The sequence below is a fragment of the Gigantopelta aegis genome, chromosome 9, assembly GCF_016097555.1.
Source record: "Gigantopelta aegis isolate Gae_Host chromosome 9, Gae_host_genome, whole genome shotgun sequence".
Taxonomy (NCBI): domain Eukaryota; kingdom Metazoa; phylum Mollusca; class Gastropoda; order Neomphalida; family Peltospiridae; genus Gigantopelta; species Gigantopelta aegis.
This window is the reverse complement of record NC_054707.1, coordinates 22,818,974-22,839,502: the sequence shown is the minus strand read 5'-3', so window position 1 is coordinate 22,839,502 and position 20,529 is coordinate 22,818,974. Positions and strand designations below refer to the sequence as shown.

Genomic DNA, 20,529 nt, shown 5'->3' with positions numbered 1-20,529 from the left:
TAGCTGGGAATGTATATCCGATAGTTTTGTAGCAATAGGTTTCTTTTGTTCTTTTCACCAAGCTTTGAAGTTACCACTTAAGAGCCCCTTTTCATGTGCAGTTTTTGGCATGGAATGTGGATGGGGTGGTGGAATTGATTCTATGTTTACCGATTTCAGAGTTAGCAGAGTTTCCATATGTATGGTGTGGTTTTTGGTTGCTATGCTTTCACGGCATCAAGGGACAGGATTTAGCTCAGTCATATGAGTACTCGCCTGAGGGGCTTCGTCGCAGGACCCATTCAACTGATTGGGCTTTTTCTCGTTCCAACCAGTGCATCACAATTGGTCAAAGGCTATGGTACTGGTATGTGCTTTTCTGTCTGTGGGAAAGTGCATATAAGAGACCCCTTGCTGCATTAGGAAAAATGTAGCAGGTTTCCTCTGATGACTGTCAAAATTACCAACTGTTTGACATCCAATAGCCGATGATTAATTAATCTAGTAGTGTTGTTAAACAAAACAAACTTTATACAAATTTTTCACTGCATCAAAAACTACACAAGAAAAACGGCCCTTAAATATAATGTCAGCTGATTAAATACTGGGTTCCAGTTAAACATTCTTCTCCTCGTCATTTGTGGAGGATTTTAATAGCTGTTGGGTAGAGTAGAGTATCATTTACATGGGTAGTAACTACACGTATGCAAATGAATGAGTAGTTTTTGATTATTCATTGAATAATAACAAAACTCATGAATTTACATGTATTGCACTGAGAAATTATTGATTAAAATGGATTTTTCACTAACAAACATTTCTCAACAACAAATAAAACAGTATGGTTACAGCAGCTTCCTCCTGCTCTCAATGAGAGGGTTTTTGTATCGGGGAATGGCCAACTGTCTTCCCAATTGTTTCTGATGGCCATTTTGTATCCTGTATTCTGCTACTCTTGTTTTATTTCACCTGGACTGGTGACACTGCTCTAGACAGCAATTACCTGGATCATGTGTTTGTCACCCAATGACCACTGACAGTGTGTGCTTTCATACACAACCAGTTTCAGCCCTTAGCTTGTTGGCTACAGTTCGTCTTGTAAACAGAATCCAGAAGATTTTTCAAGTATTATTTTCAAAATGTCTTCAAGATTTATTCTGCCAACCATACAGACACCACTGGTAAAACCTTCGAAGACTTTCTTTATTCTGGGCTGTGAATAAAATAGGAACAAAAACTTGTTTATACATGTATTTATATTGTTCAAGCAGAAATGCTAAACCAGAATTCTTATAGCTGTTATAAAGGCTATTTGTATTTAATAGTAAAATTGGTACCAGACCACATTAAAATGTCAACCCCAACCCCAAAACCCTCCCCCACCCAAAAAAACCCACCCCCAACCCCAAAACCCCACTCACAAAAAAATAGGTACCTGGTACTTCATTTACATTAGTTAATTTTTTGCTTGTATCCCAGTTATGGGCCCAGTGGTAAAGCGTTCGTTTGATATGCAGTCGATCTAGGATCGATCTCCATCGGTGGATCCATTGGGCTATTTCTCGTTTCAGCCAGTGCTCCACAAATGGCATAACAAAGGCCGTAGTATGTACTATCCTGTCTGTGGAATGGGCATATAAAAGATCCCTTGCTGCTAATCGAAAAGAGAAGCCCATAAAGTGGTGACAGCGAGTTTCCTCTCTCAATATCAAGTAAAATGTGTTGAGTGTTGTTGAATAAAACATGTCCTTCCTTCCCAGTTATGGACAAAGCATGTTATCAGGCACAGACCAACTGTGAAGCTAAATAAGTTTTTCTTCTTCAATTCAACTTTGACAAAATATACAGAAAGGCTAAAATGTCGAGCGATGTGCAGTACTCACGGTCAATATTGAGTTTGGTGAGCACATGCTGCATCTCTTCTCTCTTGTTGATCACCTGCAGTAGATTGATCGACTCCACCTGGGGTAGACTGATGTTGTAGTAGATGAATATTCGGTTGTGGAATGTTGCAAAGATAAAACATGGCACATCACCCTCACTCGTCAGACAGTAGTGACCTACGAGAAAAAAGGATTACACTAAAAAACACCCTGCTATTGGAGTGTCAATTTGACGGTTATTTGAAATAAAATGATTCAGACTGGATTTGATACAGATATGGGTTTTATATAATATATAAAGCAAAGGGTCATATATATATATTATATATATAATTAAATTTTCTTTGCGTCTATACACTTTACGGCAATCTGATTGGTCCAGAGGTGCTTACTTTTTTTTGTTCATATCTTGATGAACCGAATAAATTTAAGCCTTGTCTACTACCCCCAATAGTAGTTACTGCAATCCAACTGAACGATCCGTAAAAATGCACAGCAGCTAGAGGAAATGAGGTCATTTACAAAAAAAACACCTGATTCAAATGATAGTGAATGAATGTTCGCATTCTTACGCGACATAAGTATCAATGAAGTTTACACAAACAATACTACAGGCATATTTAAAGCTAAACAAAATAAATTCAGTTATGTATTGTTAAAGTATGCATATAAATTTAATTATAAGATTTGACCGCAATTATTTTTTTGTTCATGCAAATATGAACCGAAAAAACGATGTGCACATTGTATGAGCCCGCGTAGAGGGTCGTACAAAAGTGTGCACATTGTTTTTTCGGAAATAATTTTATTATAGAAATAGTTATATAATATAGGGCACACCCAAAAGCCAAATCATTGATCTGCAATTATTTCTTATACAAAGTGAATAAAACATTTAGTGTCTGCTCATTCAATTCTGCATGAATTAGCTATTTCAAATAATCTTCAATAAAATACTAATTTTGTTTCTAAATTGATTAGTTTGATCCCTGAGTGATTTAATGGGTTTTAAGAACAAAAATACTTTAGGTGATACAAGTGTCTCGTACGAGAATAGTGATTGTATAGCAACCGATGAAATTATAACATCTTGTCACAAATGGCTATTTTTGTGGCTATTCTCGTATGAAACGTGGTGTTGCCATTAGGAATATTGTAGTAAACTGCTTAATCAGTGCCAGCTATTTCCACACACAGAACAGCACATACCATGGTGTTTAATATACAGCCAGATATTGTGAACTATATAAGCTATAATAACTGACCAGCCGTGAATCCTGCCACATTCTCCTCAAAGTGGTAGCGCACCACTTCCTTACTGTGGTTCACGATGTAGATCTGGCCGTCCCACGAACAACACACCACTTCCTCTTTACCATTCCCCTGTAATAAAAATTTGTTAGTAATGATATATCTCAAGCAAGTGCTTAATGAATGAAAAATAATAAAAAATGTTTTATTATGTACTGTTGTGTGATGGTGATGTTTCTTAATGAATACCTATCCACTACATTGTCTCAAGTGTGCTGGGTGACATCCTCTGGTAGATGAGGTTTCCATACCAAAGAAAGGGATGCATTATTTAATGACAGACTCAACACATTTTTATTTACAGTTATATGATGGCAGACATGGGCTGCTTCTCCATGGGCTAGTATTCTTTTTAAAACATTTTTTTTTCTTAGCAGTAAAGGGATCTTTTATACGCACCATCCCACTGGCTTTTTACATCAGATGTGAAACATTGGCTAGGTTAAGAAATGGCCCAACATAACCAACATTAAGGCGAACATCGTACCACTAGGCTACGTCTTGACCCATCTTACTTTGGGTTTTGCCCTAGTTTAATGAAATATAACATGGCTAATATTTCCATTTTAATTTATGTTTTATTCTCCAAATAAGGTTCAACAACTCTGTCCTGGTCACAGCTTTTTTAGGCTGTTCAGTACAGAGGTTAATGGTTAGTGGTCATTTAGGTGTCATAGTCTTAAACCTTGCAAACTTTGATAACATTTTGTTTTTAAATTTATCCCTGATGACATTTGCTAATCAATTGGAAGTTGATTAACAACAACTATTTAATGGGTATAATTGTATAGAAATCTTTTAAACTTGTGTATCAAATTGTGATGTGATACTTAACAAAATGTTCCTTGCAACTAGCTAACTGCCAAGGCTTACGATTACATTAGTCATACTATTTACAACTATTCAGCAGCTGTTAATAACATTACTCCACTAAAAGGACCTTACTGTGCTCATAATGGACAAAAAATCTGCTGAGCTAACATTTTGGAGATCTAAAGTCCAGGTACTTGTTCCATGAAGTGATTTTTGAGCAAAGATCATTTCAAGTGTATAACTACCATACGCACTTAAGGTGATCTTAGCACTAATATTGCGTTGTGGAACAGGTCCCTGGACTGGACACTCATTGGGATATGAACCCAACAGCTGCACCTACAAAGAAGATGCTATATATCTTACTGTGACATCCATCTTGTGCATGGAGAAAAGCTGATGATCAACTTGCAGGGACCACAAGATCTTATCAGACTCCACCAGGGACAGTGTACCTGGAACAAAGAAAAGAAAAAGAGAATTACATGCACTTCCAGTTTCTAAATGGTGCCCCAGATTCCATGACTAAATTTGTAGTTCTAAAGCCTACAATAACCCATTGTTTTTTCAGACCTTTTGTCCACAATGACTTTCATCTCTGAATCGTGGAGCACTAACTGTAAAGAGCACAGACCATGTTCAAAACAGATGCTAAATGTTTGTGCATGGTTACCGGTGATGAGTTAGTATTGTGGTCTTACACCTGCCTAGTGACAAATGTATGTGGTAATTTGTGGGTGGGGGGAGGAGGGGGGGGGGGGGGGGAGATCCAATATTGGGAAATGAATCAAGTACCCAGCTTTAAGCTGGATGAGCTCACCAGTTGATGCACCTCAGTCTGATGCTGTATTACTGAACTCAAACCAGTGATTATCATTATTAACTAAAACCTTGTATCACGTCAGGATTCAGCATATGAGTAATGAAGAGCCATTCTTTTACACAATGAAAATACACGGGAAAAACAACCAGTCAGATCTGTAGTAACTAATATTAAAAAACAGGGAAACAAGTATGGATGTTGTAGGCAATAAATAAACACAAAACTGTATTTTATAGCAACTTTACAAATGCAATTCATCGCAGTAATAACAGTGGTGCATTTTTATTGGAGTTCAGTATAGTTGTCTTTCTCTGGTTTTAATCACTGTACTTTGTACACATAAAGCGGGACATAGCCCAGTGGTAAAGTACTCGCTTGATGTGTGGTCTGTTTTCGGATCGATCCCCATTGGTGGTGGGCCCATTGGGCTATTTCTCGTTCAAACCAGTGCACCACGACTGGTATATCAAAGGCCGTGGTATGTGCTATCCTGTCTGTGGGATGGTGCATATAAAAGATCCCTGCTAATAATGGAAAAATGTAACAGATTTCCTCTGATGATTAGAAGTCATAATTGCCAAATGTATAATATCCAACAGCTGATGATTAATTAATCAATGTGCTCTAGTGGTGTTATTAAACAAAACAATTTTTTTACATACAAAACCACAAGTGTGCCATCACTTTTCTAAACTAGAAGGAATGCTGACATAATGGAGACCGGGCTCAAAGATTATAATGCATCAATCAGCCGCCATCTTAGATTGAGTCATCCGGCCGCCGCCATCTTGGAATGAGTCATATACACATGAGTGAGGGTATTACTATTTATTTCTTTAAAAATTTCTACCTTGATTCGGTATCTCATTTATAAAAAGAGAAAGTTCATTTTAAAGAACACTACTTACTGGTAATAAAATTGCAAGCCAAAATGGGTGGTTCTCACCACACCAATCCCATACAGACTTTCTGCATTAAAATAATTTGAGGGTACCGAGTATGTAATAAAAACAAAACAGATAATATGTGCCCCAATTTTGTCTCCATAACACATTATTAACCAACAGAAAAGATGAAAATAATTAAATGGTTATGGGTTTGAAATCTTTTGAAATTGGATACTGCTATTAAAGGGACATTCCTGAGTTTGCTGCAATTTGTAAGATGTTATCGACTAACAAAGACTTTTTAACGATTGTAATTACATATCAAATATATTTTTCTCCATAAAATATTAGTGGCTGTATACTGAATGTGTTTTTCATCGTTCTAATATTTGTACTAGGTTAAATTTCATTTTATTTCCTAAAATATAATTTAAGACAAAATCCAGTTTGGGTTTCATACAAATATTAAGATGACCAGAAAGACACTGAATATACAGACACTGATATTCTCAAAAAGAAAATATTTTTAATATGTAAGTTTAATCGTAGAAATATTTTATTAGTAGGAAACATCTTACAATGCAGCAAACTCAGGAATGTCCCTTTAAAGTACTTTGACATATTTCAAACATTAGTTCTCTTACTATAATCTTTCTAAAAATTGTAAATATATATCCATTAATTTCAAAGATTTTAGGTACATAAATTTTACCATTGGTACCCTCTGGCAGAAAACTTGCCATAAATATTTATGGTGAAAATTGATCAGGACATACCATCGAGTGTAGCCAGTGCGTAATATGTTGAGCTTGGTTCAGATTTGTCTTTCTTGTCTCGACTGATGCCTCCTATAATAATGGTGGAAACATCTTTGTTCCTGGCTCGACTTGACCCGAGTGGATGATAGATCAGACACTGCTGCTTGGGTTCATCGCTGGAACAGAAATACAGCAATACAAAATATTAAAAGGACAGACCCTAGTTTTTAAACACTACGGCATATTTTTCACTACTAGAACCGTTTATGATCACTGAAATCAAACATTGCTTATATTTTAATGTTTATATTATCCATTTCCATACAACCAAAGTGTTTCGGGTCATCCTGGTGTTTCCAATACCACAAAATGCATTTTTCATATTTTTAAAAACGCACATGCATCTGAAAAATAACAGTTATGGAGTCAAGTTTTAGTCTACATGTGTATGTTTACCATATTTTACCGTTTCAATGTCACAGACTATAGTTATACAAATGTGTTACATGTTTGTAACTTAACCAAACTTAGTGTGCATTTTTACGGGTTGAATCTAGGGTGTGCGCCTTTAAAGGAGGGAAAATACAGGAATTTTAACCAGTGGTTAGGGGTCAAATATATATTTGTATGAGACAATTTTAGAATCAAAGGGATCTCCCAAAACATGACAGCACATACCATAAACATTGACTGATAAAACCTACCTACCTAATATTTTCAAATTAACTTCTTACATTATTCTAGAACATAAAAGTACAAATCAATCTAAGATTAGTGTTTTTCCTAAACTTGTTTTATCATGGTGAAGCACCATGCCTCAATAGTGGAGCAAACAAGCCTTTTTCAATAATTAATTCTAAAATTGCCTTTATAAAATACTCAGAAAATGTATTATTAATTAATAAAATACCCCTGTTATATATTTTGCCATTCATTTGTTAAAGCAAGAACATTAATTACATTTATTTTTATTTCAATTATTTTTAGTCTTTAATAAAACAAAGTGTCCTGAAAATGGTGAAAATGCCTCCAAAGTGTTTTAGTCTACCATGCCTTACCACATTTCTAAGGAAAACACTATCACCTTTCTACCTAAAGATATATGGCGTCAGACATATGGTTAAGGACCACACAGATATAGAGAGGAAACCCGCTGTCGCCACTTCATGAGCTTACTATCTTAACTGAAGATTATTCTTTAAGCACCTAGCCAATAAGAAAGGAGGAAGGAAATGGTTTATTTAACGACGCACTCAACACATTTTATTTACGGTTATATGACGTCGGACATATGGTTAAGGACCACACAGATACTGAGGGAGAATACCCGCTGTCGCCACTTCATGGGCTAATCTTTTCGATTAGCAGCAAGAGATCTTTTATATGCACCATCCCACAGACAGGATAACACATACCACGACCAGTCGTGGTGCACTGGCAGGAGCGATAAATAGCCCAATGGGCCCACCAATGGGGATCGATCCCAGACCGACTGTGCATCAAGCGAATGTTTTACCACTGGACTACGTCCCGCCCCCAGCTACTATGAAGACATTCTGATGTAATTAATACATTCACATCTTGTGCTAACCTGTCTGAGTGGGAGCCCTGATCATGCAGTAACGTCACAAATGTCCCGCCTGGCTGCGACGCCATCAGCTCACACTGTCCATCCTGACTGTGGTTCACGGTTATCGAGCCAATCTAAAACATACCAGTAGTCATTCAATAAAGCTACATCATATGTACGACTGTACTAAATGTCCATAACTCAAAATAGTTATGCACAAGCATTCTGTGAGTACTGCTAAAGCAATACATATCCCCTACCAGGCCCAATTTTTTTTCGTATCTCCCAAATTCAAGATGGGTCAATCACCATGAAAATTCAACTCGGTCTGTCACAGTACATGATAAAGCTACACACAAAATTCCATCTTAATATATGGAGGCATTGCAAAATAAAATCTGGAAAACAGATTTTCATATCTACTATGTTCAAGGGCCATAACTCTGTGCAAAATAGCTAAATTGTTTAAAAATAGGTAAAGCTATATACAAAATTCCTTCTCAATAGCTTCAGGCATTGCAAAAAAAGAGTCTGGAAAACTAATATTTATATATCTCTTAATTTTTAAGTCAAGGGCCGTAACTGTGAAAAATAGGTAAATCGCCACGCCAGACAAACTTGATCAGTAACAGTACACGTTAAAGCTATACACAAAATATCAGCTAAATATCTCAAGGCATTGTGAAAAAACCATCTGGAAAACTATATGTGGGACAGACGGATGAACAGACAGACAGACAGACAGACAGATGTGTATATTTATGACACCAGTACAGGAATGAACTTCGTTTCCTGCTCTTAATATTGTAGGCAATTGTTTTTCTTTAAAGGTATGCCCTGACTATCCGAGTTCTTTCTTCTTATATTCTCAGGCAGTAATTTTATTCAAAATGTGTATACAAGGTATTCCCAGTTATGTTTACAGTCAGATTAAAATGATAAACTTGGACAAACCCCACTGTGTTTGTGGCCAACCTGGTGTTTTACTTAGCTCAAAATACATTTTATCAGGGCTTCTAGATTATGGTAGCCCCACTCCCATGGGTAGTGATATTCAATGTTAGGCTAGTAAATAACTACTATCGCCATGCCTGATGGCTAGTGAAAAACATTAGTCAAATGTTGCAGTTGTCTATTTTGTAAATATGAATATTCTACCCCCACCCCAACCTCTCAATGTTAGTGTTTTTAAGCTCTATCTCCCCTTTTAGGTGACATATCTGATTATTACTATTTAATAAAATTGTATTAACTTAAAGTAAAGTAGGGCTAGTAAATGTTTTAAATCACCGATCCTATGGCTAGTGGATTTGATAAAAATTCTAGAGGCCCTGATTTTATGCACATAAAAGAAATGTACCTTGCAAACCAAAGACAGTGGCTTTAAGAGTTTTAATTTTGTGTGGTGATAAATGGAGAATAACTGGTTACTGCCTTAAGATATCAGCTTTATCCTGCGAAGGTTAGAATGGCAAATGTTACGAGGCTCTGTCAAGCAACATTGCCATTCGACCAGAGCAGGATAAAAGCCAATATCTAAAGGCAGTAACGGTTAAACTGGTTATTTCTTTTATCCTGCAATCTTACAGGAATAGTCAAAAAATCATTATTTATTCCATCTTTGTGTATGCAAATTGAGTATCGTCAACCTGTCAAATAATTGTGTGTACCTGTCCTGCAAGTTGCCACTGCTGCAGCTGAATGATCCTGCCAGATGTGTAGGGTTCCCCCTCAGGGGCCGACACCCATCGGAATATCCTTACCACTCGGTCGGAGTAACCAACCACCATTTCGGTCTGGCTGTCATTATCTGGAAAATAAAATGTACAGGTAACAGATAACATAATAATGTTCACTTGCAGGGCTTGAAATTCTCACTGGCAGTGGCATATAGGAAAAGTGATTTTTTAGTTGTAGAAAATAACTGGTAAACGGTAATTGCACTTGCTCTATTGGTATAGTAACTAGGTATATACGCATTTCGCCCAGTAGATAAAGATGTACATTAAAAAATATAGTAAAACTCATCACCAACATAAGTGTTGCACAAGTGACATATTCTGTTTTCTCTCTCAATATTAAACCATCTACCGGTTTCAATAGGAAGTCTGACATTACCAGTTCTAAATTTACAAAGAATTCTAGCATTTTTTGTTGAGAGTTTCAACAAATAATTTTCTAATTTAAATTCATGCTCGAACATTATGTAGTTAATACCTTTTGATGAGTCAAATTTATCACTATTCCATTTTTGTAAGTACTGGTCACATAGTATTCGTTTAACTGCATGTTTTAACAGAATCAAGAAGACGAGTTTACCTGTATCAGCGATGAGCATAACCTTGCCATTAGCAGGAAGATGTTGTGTGTAAGCTGGCTTCACACTTCGATCTCCATCACACTCATCATCCTGCAGAAACAATTAAACAACTGTTACAGTAAATAAATCTTCCAACCAACCACGACTGGTATATCAACGGCTGTGGTATGTGTTATTCGCTCTTTGGGATGCTGCATATAAAAGATCCCTTGTTACTAATGGAAAAATGTAGAGGGTTTCCTCTCTAAGACTATGTTAGAATTACCAAATATTGACATCCAATAGCCGATGATTAATAAATGTGATCAAGTGGTGTCGTTAACAAAATAAACTTTAACCAAACACCAGCACATTGTTTACTAACTACTGTTGTTAAGAGACTAACACATAGTAATTCAGCGACATTTGGTTTACGGGAGAGCTGAAACCCATTGCTAAGATCCAGTTACTCTTACCGGTATATTTATTGAAACACTGGACACCCAAAGAACTGTGATGCGACTCGATGCATCATCAGTGCAGTTACTTCCAGCAAAACAATTTGGATACAAATTGCTATGATTTGCTTTGAACCCATTTCATATCTGTATGTGGAAGTTGGGATTCACATCTAGTTCTGTTTGGTTGTATTTTTTTTATGTATCACTGGTCAATGGCAGAATGTGCACGATAACAGTTCCAGTTACATGTATGTAATGTCATATTAAAGCAACTGGACACTCCTGTTATGTCATAACAGCAGCCGTTGTGTCCATAGAATCCACCCCAGTACAAAGTGCATCAATGTGCATTGGGGAAATTGAAGTTAGTGTGCCAAGAGCTTTATTATTTAAAATTTTATTATTTTTATTATTATTATTATTATCATTCAACAACAAGATAAAGTTTGTTGTGTTTAATGACACCACTAGAGCACATTGATTTATTAATCATTGGCTACTGGATGTCAAACATTTGGTAATTTTGACATACCTTTATAGTTTTAGAGGAAACCCGCTACATTTTTCCATTAGTAGCAAGGGATCTTTTATATGCACCATCCCTGCAGACAGGATAGCACATACCATGGCATTTGATATACCAGTTGTGGTGCACTGTCTGAAATGAGAAATAGCCCAATGAGGCACAGATGGGGATTGATCCCAGACCGACGCACATCAAGCGAGCACTTTACCACTGGGCTACGTTCCACCCTTTAATAACAATTTTATCACATGCACTTGCCGACAGACATGACAGCACATACCATGCCTGTTGATATAGCATGTGTGGAACACTAGTTAGAATGAGAATATCCCACAATTGATGTTTTTAAAAAGGATCGACCTTACGACCCTCAGAACATCAGCCGAACACTCTTCCACCGAGATGCACCACACTTCCTCTACATATATAAATACATTGTTACGGTTGTTAATATCATTAGTTGTAAAATACTACAGTGACTTAAGTATCCCCAAACTCATAAAGACATGCTGGTTTGTCAGGTCACAGGGCTCAATGTGCACATTCAGAGCAACCTGTTGAAGTGCATGCCTGTCATGGGTGCAGGTGTTGGCCCATGTCCATCCAGGACAGGTACATTTACAGGTCAGGTCAGGTCATAGGTTTTAATGTGCACATTCAGAGCAACCTGTTGTAGTGCATGCCTGTCATGGGCACAGGTGTCAACTTACGTCGGCTCCTTTGTCCAGGTCATGAAAGAGTTTGGGGTGGGTGAGAGAAGGGAACATCCATGCTATTCCAGTGCAAGAGAGCTGGTTTGTTACTTGATGTACCATATAGTGTTTTTGTTTTGTTTACATTGGTGGTGTCTCGTTGGTAGACACAACATCCTGCGAGAGATATTACGAGCTAGACCGACTCGGTGGCGAATACCATCATCATTGGATGGGTTTCTTGGGCTGTACCAAACTTTAAAAGTGACATGTCAAATAAAAACATTCTGATTACCTCTGGTATACCATCTGGTTTGATATCGAAAATATAACACCATCCTTCAGCAGTGAGACAAATCAAGTTGTTCTGAAATGAAACAAGTACGGTTAATTCAACACCATCCTTCAGCAGTGAGACAAATCAAGTTGTTCTGAAATGAAACATGTACAGTTAATTCAACACCATCCTTCAGCAGTGAGACAAATCAAGTTGTTCTGAAATGAAACATGTACAGTTAATTCAACACCATCCTTCAGCAGTGAGACAATTCAAGTTGTTCTGAAATGAAACATGTACAGTTAATTCAACACCATCCTTCAGCAGTGAGACAAATCAAGTTGTTCTGAAATGAAACATGTACAGTTAATTCAACACCATCCTTCAGCAGTGAGACAATTCAAGTTGTTCTGAAATGAAACATGTACAGTTAATTCAACACCATCCTTCAGCAGTGAGACAATTCAAGTTGTTCTGAAATGAAACATGTACAGTTAATTCAACACCATCCTTCAGCAGTGAGACAATTCAAGTTGTTCTGAAATGAAACATGTACAGTTAATTCAACACCATCCTTCAGCAGTGAGACAATTCAAGTTGTTCTGAAATGAAACATGTACAGTTAATTCAACACCATCCTTCAGCAGTGAGACAATTCAAGTTGTTCTGAAATGAAACATGTACAGTTAATTCAACACCATCCTTCAGCAGTGAGACAATTCAAGTTGTTCTGAAATGAAACATGTACAGTTAATTCAACACCATCCTTCAGGAGTGAGACAATTCAAGTTGTTCTGAAATGAAACATGTACAGTTAATTCAACACCACCCTTTAGCAGTGAGACAATTCAAGTTGTTCTGAAATGAAACATGTACAGTTAATTCAACACCATCCTTCAGCAGTGAGACAATTCAAGTTGTTCTGAAATGAAACATGTACAGTTAATTCAACACCATCCTTCAGCAGTGAGACAAATCAAGTTGTTCTGAAATGAAACATGTACAGTTAATTCAACACCATCCTTCAGCAGTGAGACAATTCAAGTTGTTCTGAAATGAAACATGTACAGTTAATTCAACACCATCCTTCAGCAGTGAGACAATTCAAGTTGTTCTGAAATGAAACATGTACAGTTAATTCAACACCATCCTTCAGCAGTGAGACAATTCAAGTTGTTCTGAAATGAAACATGTACAGTTAATTCAACACCATCCTTCAGCAGTGAGACAATTCAAGTTGTTCTGAAATGAAACATGTACAGTTAATTCAACACCATCCTTCAGCAGTGAGACAATTCAAGTTGTTCTGAAATGAAACATGTACAGTTAATTCAACACCATCCTTCAGCAGTGAGACAATTCAAGTTGTTCTGAAATGAAACATGTACAGTTAATTCAACACCATCCTTCAGCAGTGAGACAATTCAAGTTGAAATCATGTTAAAACACCATCCTTCAGCAGAGACAAATCATTGTTCTGAAATGAAACATGTACAGTTAATTCAACACCATCCTTCAGCAGTGAGACAAATCAAGTTGTTCTGAAATTAAACATGTACAGTTAACTCAACACCATCCTTCAGCAGTGAGACAAATCAAGTTGTTCTGAAATGAAACAAGTACAGTTAATTCAACACCATCCGTCAGCAGTGAGACAAATCAAGTTGTTCTGAAATTAAACAAGTACAGTTAACTCAACACCATCCTTCAGCAGTGAGACAAATCAAGTTGTTCTGAAATGAAACAAGTACAGTTAATTCAACACCATCCGTCAGCAGTGAGACAAATCAAGTTGTTCTGAAATGAAACATCTACAGTTAATATAGCTTCCCTTCTACCATGATTGCAATCTAATTAAAATTAGCTCCACTATTACATGTTGATCTAACAGCATCCTGTTGGAGCTCATATCCAGCTGACCTTTCATTTGACCAATCAAAACCTTACTTGCAAAATCATGCCAGGGATTTGAAAAGAATTTGAAAACATTTGGGATTATGCCGAGGGTATACGAAATGATTTGGGTGAATTACGAAGTATACTGGAAACTAATTTCAATATAAAATTTTATATACAATTCATTTCAAGACGGAAAAAAACCTGTGATGGTATAGCCGTAAAATCTGTTTATACCAGTATACAATCCAGAGTTTATTACTGCACTTTTCCCCCCATTTTTTCAATGTTGAAATAGACCAACAAGTTCGCCTATTGCATAAATAGTCTCGCCCAATATTTTTAGAATTTGTATGCTCTCGAATAACGCTATAAAAGGCAAAGTGTAATTGGTCGATATTTAAATTGTTATTTATATATACTACTCAAAAGAATTTAAGAGTCAGACAATATTTTCGACATTATTTTCTGAATGTCAATTATATTAGCTAGACCATAATGTCACGCATGGTATTGTTCCATTTTAACGAAAGTGGGTCTAAGCAACCCATAAATGAATTAAAATCCACTGTCATTGACACTGTCGACTAGTTCTAATGGCGAAAACATGCTTACATTTGCACGTAAATTAGGGCGAAAGGTCTGCTAAGTGCCCATAACTTGCTTTTTCACAAAGCGCTTCATTTGCACGCTTTGCACGTGTATTCCATGTTCCCAATGCTGAATTTCCGTATAATTGGAGCTTGCGTTCATGTACGGTGCACACTCCAAATTCGACAATGGTACGACTTCAACTGACTATCGAAGATCGAGGAAGGGCTATTGCTTGACTTCAGGATGGCAATACGCAAAGAAATGTTGCTCTGAGACTTGGTGTCAGTCAGAGTGTCGTTGGCCGACTGTGGCAACGGTACCAAGCAACGAATTCTGTTTGAAATCGTCCACGTTCGGGAAGACCCCGAAGCACTACAAATAGAGAGGACCGCTACATCACCAATATGGCTCTACGTCAACGCACAACCACTGCACGCCGATTACGTGACAATCTGCGGACTGCGACTGGAACTCGAGTGTCTGATCAAACCATACGCAATCGTCTGAGAGCCAATAATACACGCTGCCGTCGCCAGGCTGTTCGACAACCACTCCTACCACGTCACAGAACGGCCAGACGTCACTGGTGCACGCTTCATCTGCGGTGGCAACATGTTCAGTGGGGTCGAGTGATGTTCACTGATGAGTCCAGGTTTAGTCTCCAGTTCAACGACGGTCGGGTTCGTGTCTACAGACGTCCTGGGGAGCGCTTCGCTGACGTTAACGTTAGACAACGTCACCGGTTCGGTGGTGGCAGCGTCATGGTGTGGGGCGGCATCTCTATCCACCACAGGACCCCCCTCTATGTGGTGGATGGCAATCTGAATGGAATCCGCTATCTGAATGAGATTATCCGGCCGTTGGTTCTCCCAGGCCTTCAGCAGATTGGCGGCGGGGCAGTTCTGCAGGATGACAATGCCAGACCCCACCGCGCCAGGGTGGTAACAGACTTTCTCAGGTATCGCCAGGATGGATTGGCCAGCATATTCGCCTGACTTGGCCCCAATAGAGAACGCCTGGGACGAATTAGGCAGGAGAGTTCGGGATAACCATGCCCCTCCGGCCAACCTTCATTATCTGGGTCAACTTCTTATGGCAGAGTGGCAGGCCATTCCCCAAGAGTTCTTCTGACGTCTGATCAACAGCATGAGGCAACGATGTGTCGAGTGTATTCGCGCCAGGGGTGGATTCACACACTATTAAATGAATGTTCTAATGTGTAAAAGCCATGTTTGACAACCTTCAACTTTGACAGCATGTCATGTGACTTTCTTGTATACAGTGACGTTTATTTGTGGTTTTTTGTAAATATGGAACAATAAATACATTTTTTGGTGTAGTTTACATCATCAATCTAATACACTCTGAAACTTATTTGGTTATAAATTTTTGACCCTTAAATTCTTTTGAGTAGTATATATAGATGAAATGTCACCTGGACATGGCAGTACACGCAATGCTGTGAGACCAGTAGAGCTAATTTTAATCAGATTGCCATGCTTGTCACAATATGGGCCATTCAACAATTACGTAAAGCTCTAAATGGGGAGAGGGAATCATGAGATACGTTACAAAATGTTATGAGATGGGAGAAGGAAGGTTTTCAAAAGCATGCATCACTTTTATTTATATTTAAAGTACTTTATACATTATAAGTATGTTATATAATTATCATATCCCACTTTTGGTATGTAACTGAATTATGGAATTATACAATGCATATTTCAAGTCATGTAATCTATGTAACCCTGCTACTATTTATACAAACCTTTCCTCTGTTGCAAAAATCTCCAGCTCGTATACAAGTTATCTGAAAGCAAGTAAAGAAAACACTGAAGAGTGAAACCATCAACAGGCATATATATATATATATATATATATCATGACATAAATTTAGCTGCCCTAAATTGATATATCATATCGCTGACATGGTACAATATATGTTGATACTGTCTTGTGTGTACTAGTACACCTCAAATATAGATTATATTCAATCGTCTACAACACTTAACTAGTGACATTTTTCTCCATTAAACATTGTATGGATCTTCCAGCTAACACTGTACAAGTGACTTATATGCATGTTCAAAATTTGGGGACATAATATTCTCAATAAAATATTAATTTTTACATCTACTTTTGCAATACTAATATTTGTAGGAACCTAAAACCACCTTGGTTCTCATGATGCAAAAATATATTAAGTCACACACTCATCCACATATTTATTTACATGTAGCTGAGATAGAAGTAGAAAATCACAGACAAATAACTATATTAATTTGTGTCAAATAATAGGGGGTGGGATTTAGCTGTCGGTGGAGTGCTCGATTGAGGTGCTTGTGTCGCACGATCAAACCACCTCTATAAATCCATTCAACTGATTGGATTTTTTCTCATTCCAACCAGTGCACCACAACTGGACAAAGGCCGTGGTATGTACTTTCTTGTGGGAAAATGCATATAAAAGATCACTTTCTGCATTAGGAAAATGTAGCGGTTTTCCTCTGATGACTATGTGTCAGAATTACCAAATGTATGACATCCAATAGCCGATGATTATTAGTCAATGTGATCTAGTGGTGTCATTAAACAAAACAAACTTTGTTTAAATACTAGTACATTGTACAGTGAAACCTCTCAAAACCGGACCCTCAGTAAACCGGAATTCCCTCAAACCCTTTTTAAAAACCAAGACAGAACTAAACCTCTCTAAACCGGATCCCTCTTAAAACCGGACATTTGTCTTGGTTCCATGGGTGTCCGGTTTAGAGGGTTTTCACTGTATGTATATACCATTCCCAAATCGGAGCCTTTCCTCCAGGCAGATGGTCCATCACCCTTGAATATGAAAAGGTCACCCTCAATGTTTCCGAGAATGAGTTCTTCTTTCTAAAACAAAAAAACAAACAGCACTGTAAGGTTCTGAAGAAAAGATTTGTTTTTGTTTTATTAAAGCCTCAACACATCATAAAGCTACAATGTGGAGCTGTCTACATGTGGTTATTGTAACACTTGATTTAGAGACCTGTGAGAAGAAAAGCTGCTGTCAAACTAGATCTGTAACAGTAAATGATAAAGCCATACCTAAAATTTCAGCTCATTATCCTGAGGCATTGCAAAAAAAAAAAAAAAAAAAAAAAAAGTCTGGAAAATGATATGTGGGACAGACGGACAGACCTAGACAGATGGATGGAGATGAAACCCATAGCCCCCCCTCCCCCCCCCCCAAGTTGGACTGGTACTGTACTAAAAACAAGAGGCCCATGATGGGGCCTGAATTGCTCACCTGGTATTAATTAAACAAACTATACCTCTGAAAAGTGATCATTTGTTGAAATCTACAATGTGTGGGACTTAAAGGTAGGGTCAACTCAAACAAGAGCCTTATGTGTTGGAAAGATGCATACCCGGACCACCAACACATACTGACACTTTAGCAAATGAAAAACACGTAATTGTAGAGTTAATAAAAAACCATGATTATTCCTGCTAACTAAGGGCAGCCATTTTGTTTCGTTTTTGTGATGTCCGGTGGGATAGCTTGGGACAAAGTGACGTCAGCTCCTGACCATCTCCTGTATGTACAGTGTAAACAAAAGCAGTAATTTTCGACAAGGCACTTCTCTTTGATCAACCTGACTTGTAAAACAGCATAAATGACGTAATAATATAATAAACTATTTAACTAAATATATTTCAAGTTGCATTAATGGAACAAAATGGCGTTATAGTATTTTTCTGTTAAATAATCCAAAGAAAAATGTACACTATTAGGCCTATTGATATGCTACGTTGGAGCAAAAACGACAACCCACGATACCCAAGTGATAATTTTCTTTTCTTTGGGACTACGTAATTGGTCAGTTCTGTGGTTTTAGATGGAAAAGTCTACTTAATCAATAGTTTTACAGAACTATTTACAGTAATAAACCATGTCCATTACAATTTTAGGGGTGACAGGTAATATTCCACAATACTTGTATGTATTTTTGTCTAGACAGCGTCAATTATTGGCTCGTCTGGTTACCAATCAAATACACACCTGCCAATCAGGAATCACAGGTAGAAGCAACTAACAGCATAGACCAATTAACTAAGAAAACACTCTGTGTATCATTTCAGTACGTAGGTTAATGCATGGGCAAAACATTGTTAATTGTTTCGACTTGTTGTGTAGCCACTTTGACAATGGTATTTTATTTTGTATTGAAAAATAATATATATAGTGCTGGATATACTTATTGCTGGCTTACTGGGATGTGTATTATTACAGAATATTGCAATGTATGACTATTTATCATCCCGCAAAAACCAGGTAGATTGTGTTTCTCTAGTTCTAAGGCTCATTCCTGATGTTACGCTTTAAGTATTACGTAACCACCAGCTTGCCAGAGGGCGTACTCACTGAGATGGTACAAAATGGCTGTGCCCGTTATATATAATAGCCGTCACATTTAACCGTTTTATTAATTAACTATACGATTATACGTGTTGATATTAAACAATAATGTGCATTATATATCGTTGAATATGCATACCAGGCCAAATGCCTTAATTATCCTCTCCTTTAAGGACAAATTGAAAATCTCTCAGCCAATCAGAGATTAGAGTGGCCATTTTGAATTTTGAATCTGCCCCAAAAATAAAAACACATGGTCAGAGTAATTGAGAGGATCATTTATACTAAGTTTAGTTTATATCTGCCTGAGGGAACATGATAAGAAGTTAAAAAATGTCTTGGGCAACCAGAGGCCAAAGTAGCCATCTTGGATTTCAAAGCAGCCAGAAAAATAATAACACTTGGTCAGAGTCATGAAAGGATCATTTGTACCAAGTTTGGTTAAAACCTGCTTGGTGGAACTTGATAAGTCGAAAATGTGAAAAGACAGATGCTGCACCATCATATATCATCCCATGGCAGTGTTCAACAAATGTTTGCGAAAGTCACTAACCCTTACCGAAGATTTGGCAAGTGCCCTATGTTACGTATGTATTATTGTAATACAGTTTATAATTTCCACTATGGCCTAGACTGAAAATTCACTAGCTGAGACTGAGGGATTGAGGATTTGTCGAACCCTGTCCCACGAGAATAACAAAAAAACAAAATTAATATAGCAATAATAATTTTAAATATCTGGAACGCCGATACAGTGCCTTTAATAAGTATAGTTATATGCCAAATAGTTTTTAAGAACTTTGTTACAATGTACCTGGTCATTATCAACATCTCCCAAAATCAAAGCTTGATTGATCAAGTTGCCCGAAAATTCTACCTCTACATGTTCTACAAAAGCCAGAGTTCTCCACATAATTATGTAAAAATAACTAAAATCAAACTACATAACAGTACTTGTAACCAAGAGCAAATAACTCTGAACTGTTTAATTTTGTTTGAATAAAAATACCCCCCCCCCCCCATATCGTTGAACAGATGCGACTAATGAATAATTAACACTAATTTATTTCAGACTAGTAGAAATATACTCTCGGAATAAATAGTGCATGAAGCTTCAACAAAAATAAACTCACACTGACTTGGAATGTGAATCGACAGAACATCGGTAACTGTCATAAACAATCGTACTAAATTAATAAACTCAAAACCAGTTGACATTAATGACAGACAATCCGAAGACTTATACATATTACAAAATTGTTTTACTATTTATAGATAATACAAACACTGTAGGACAGGGAAGGCAAATTTACAAGTACAAATGGTTTTAAAATAGTTTTCAAGTCGGAATGAGGGTT

General features: G+C 37.2%; 1 protein-coding gene across 2 annotated transcripts; it reads right to left on the bottom strand.

Moving 5' to 3' along the window:
- Window positions 1–433: 433 nt before the first annotated feature.
- LOC121381291 (KICSTOR complex protein ITFG2-like) lies at window positions 434–20,513 on the bottom strand. Of its 2 annotated transcripts, none has more exons than XM_041510538.1 (12): window positions 20,305–20,513; window positions 17,566–17,661; window positions 16,538–16,579; window positions 12,298–12,369; window positions 10,344–10,434; window positions 9,695–9,834; window positions 8,046–8,158; window positions 6,473–6,630; window positions 4,353–4,441; window positions 3,128–3,245; window positions 1,863–2,039; window positions 434–1,192 (listed from the first exon to the last, which is right to left on the bottom strand). In XM_041510538.1, exons 1-12 carry the CDS (start codon window positions 20,332–20,334, stop codon window positions 1,125–1,127), a joined length of 1,194 nt encoding a protein of 397 aa, XP_041366472.1. In that variant the 5' UTR covers window positions 20,335–20,513; the 3' UTR covers window positions 434–1,124. The 2 variants fall into 2 exon arrangements, with proteins under 2 accessions (XP_041366472.1, XP_041366471.1); XM_041510537.1 differs by lacking the exon at window positions 20,305–20,513 and adding an exon at window positions 19,986–20,150.
- Window positions 20,514–20,529: the final 16 nt, after the last annotated feature.

What these genes read in the sequence shown, in the direction of transcription:
- LOC121381291 (XM_041510537.1), bottom strand. Translation starts at nt 20,084, where the DNA reads ATGTGGAGAACTCTGGCTTTTGTAGAACATGTAGAGGTAGAATTTTCG. An exon ending in AGTGGCAACTTGCAGGACAG is followed by an intron (nt 8,159 to 9,694) that starts GTACACACAATT and finishes GGTATGTTTTAG; the next exon opens with ATTGGCTCGATAACCGTGAA. An exon ending in CACCAAACTCAATATTGACC is followed by an intron (nt 1,193 to 1,862) that starts GTGAGTACTGCA and finishes TTTTATTCACAG; the next exon opens with CCCAGAATAAAGAAAGTCTT.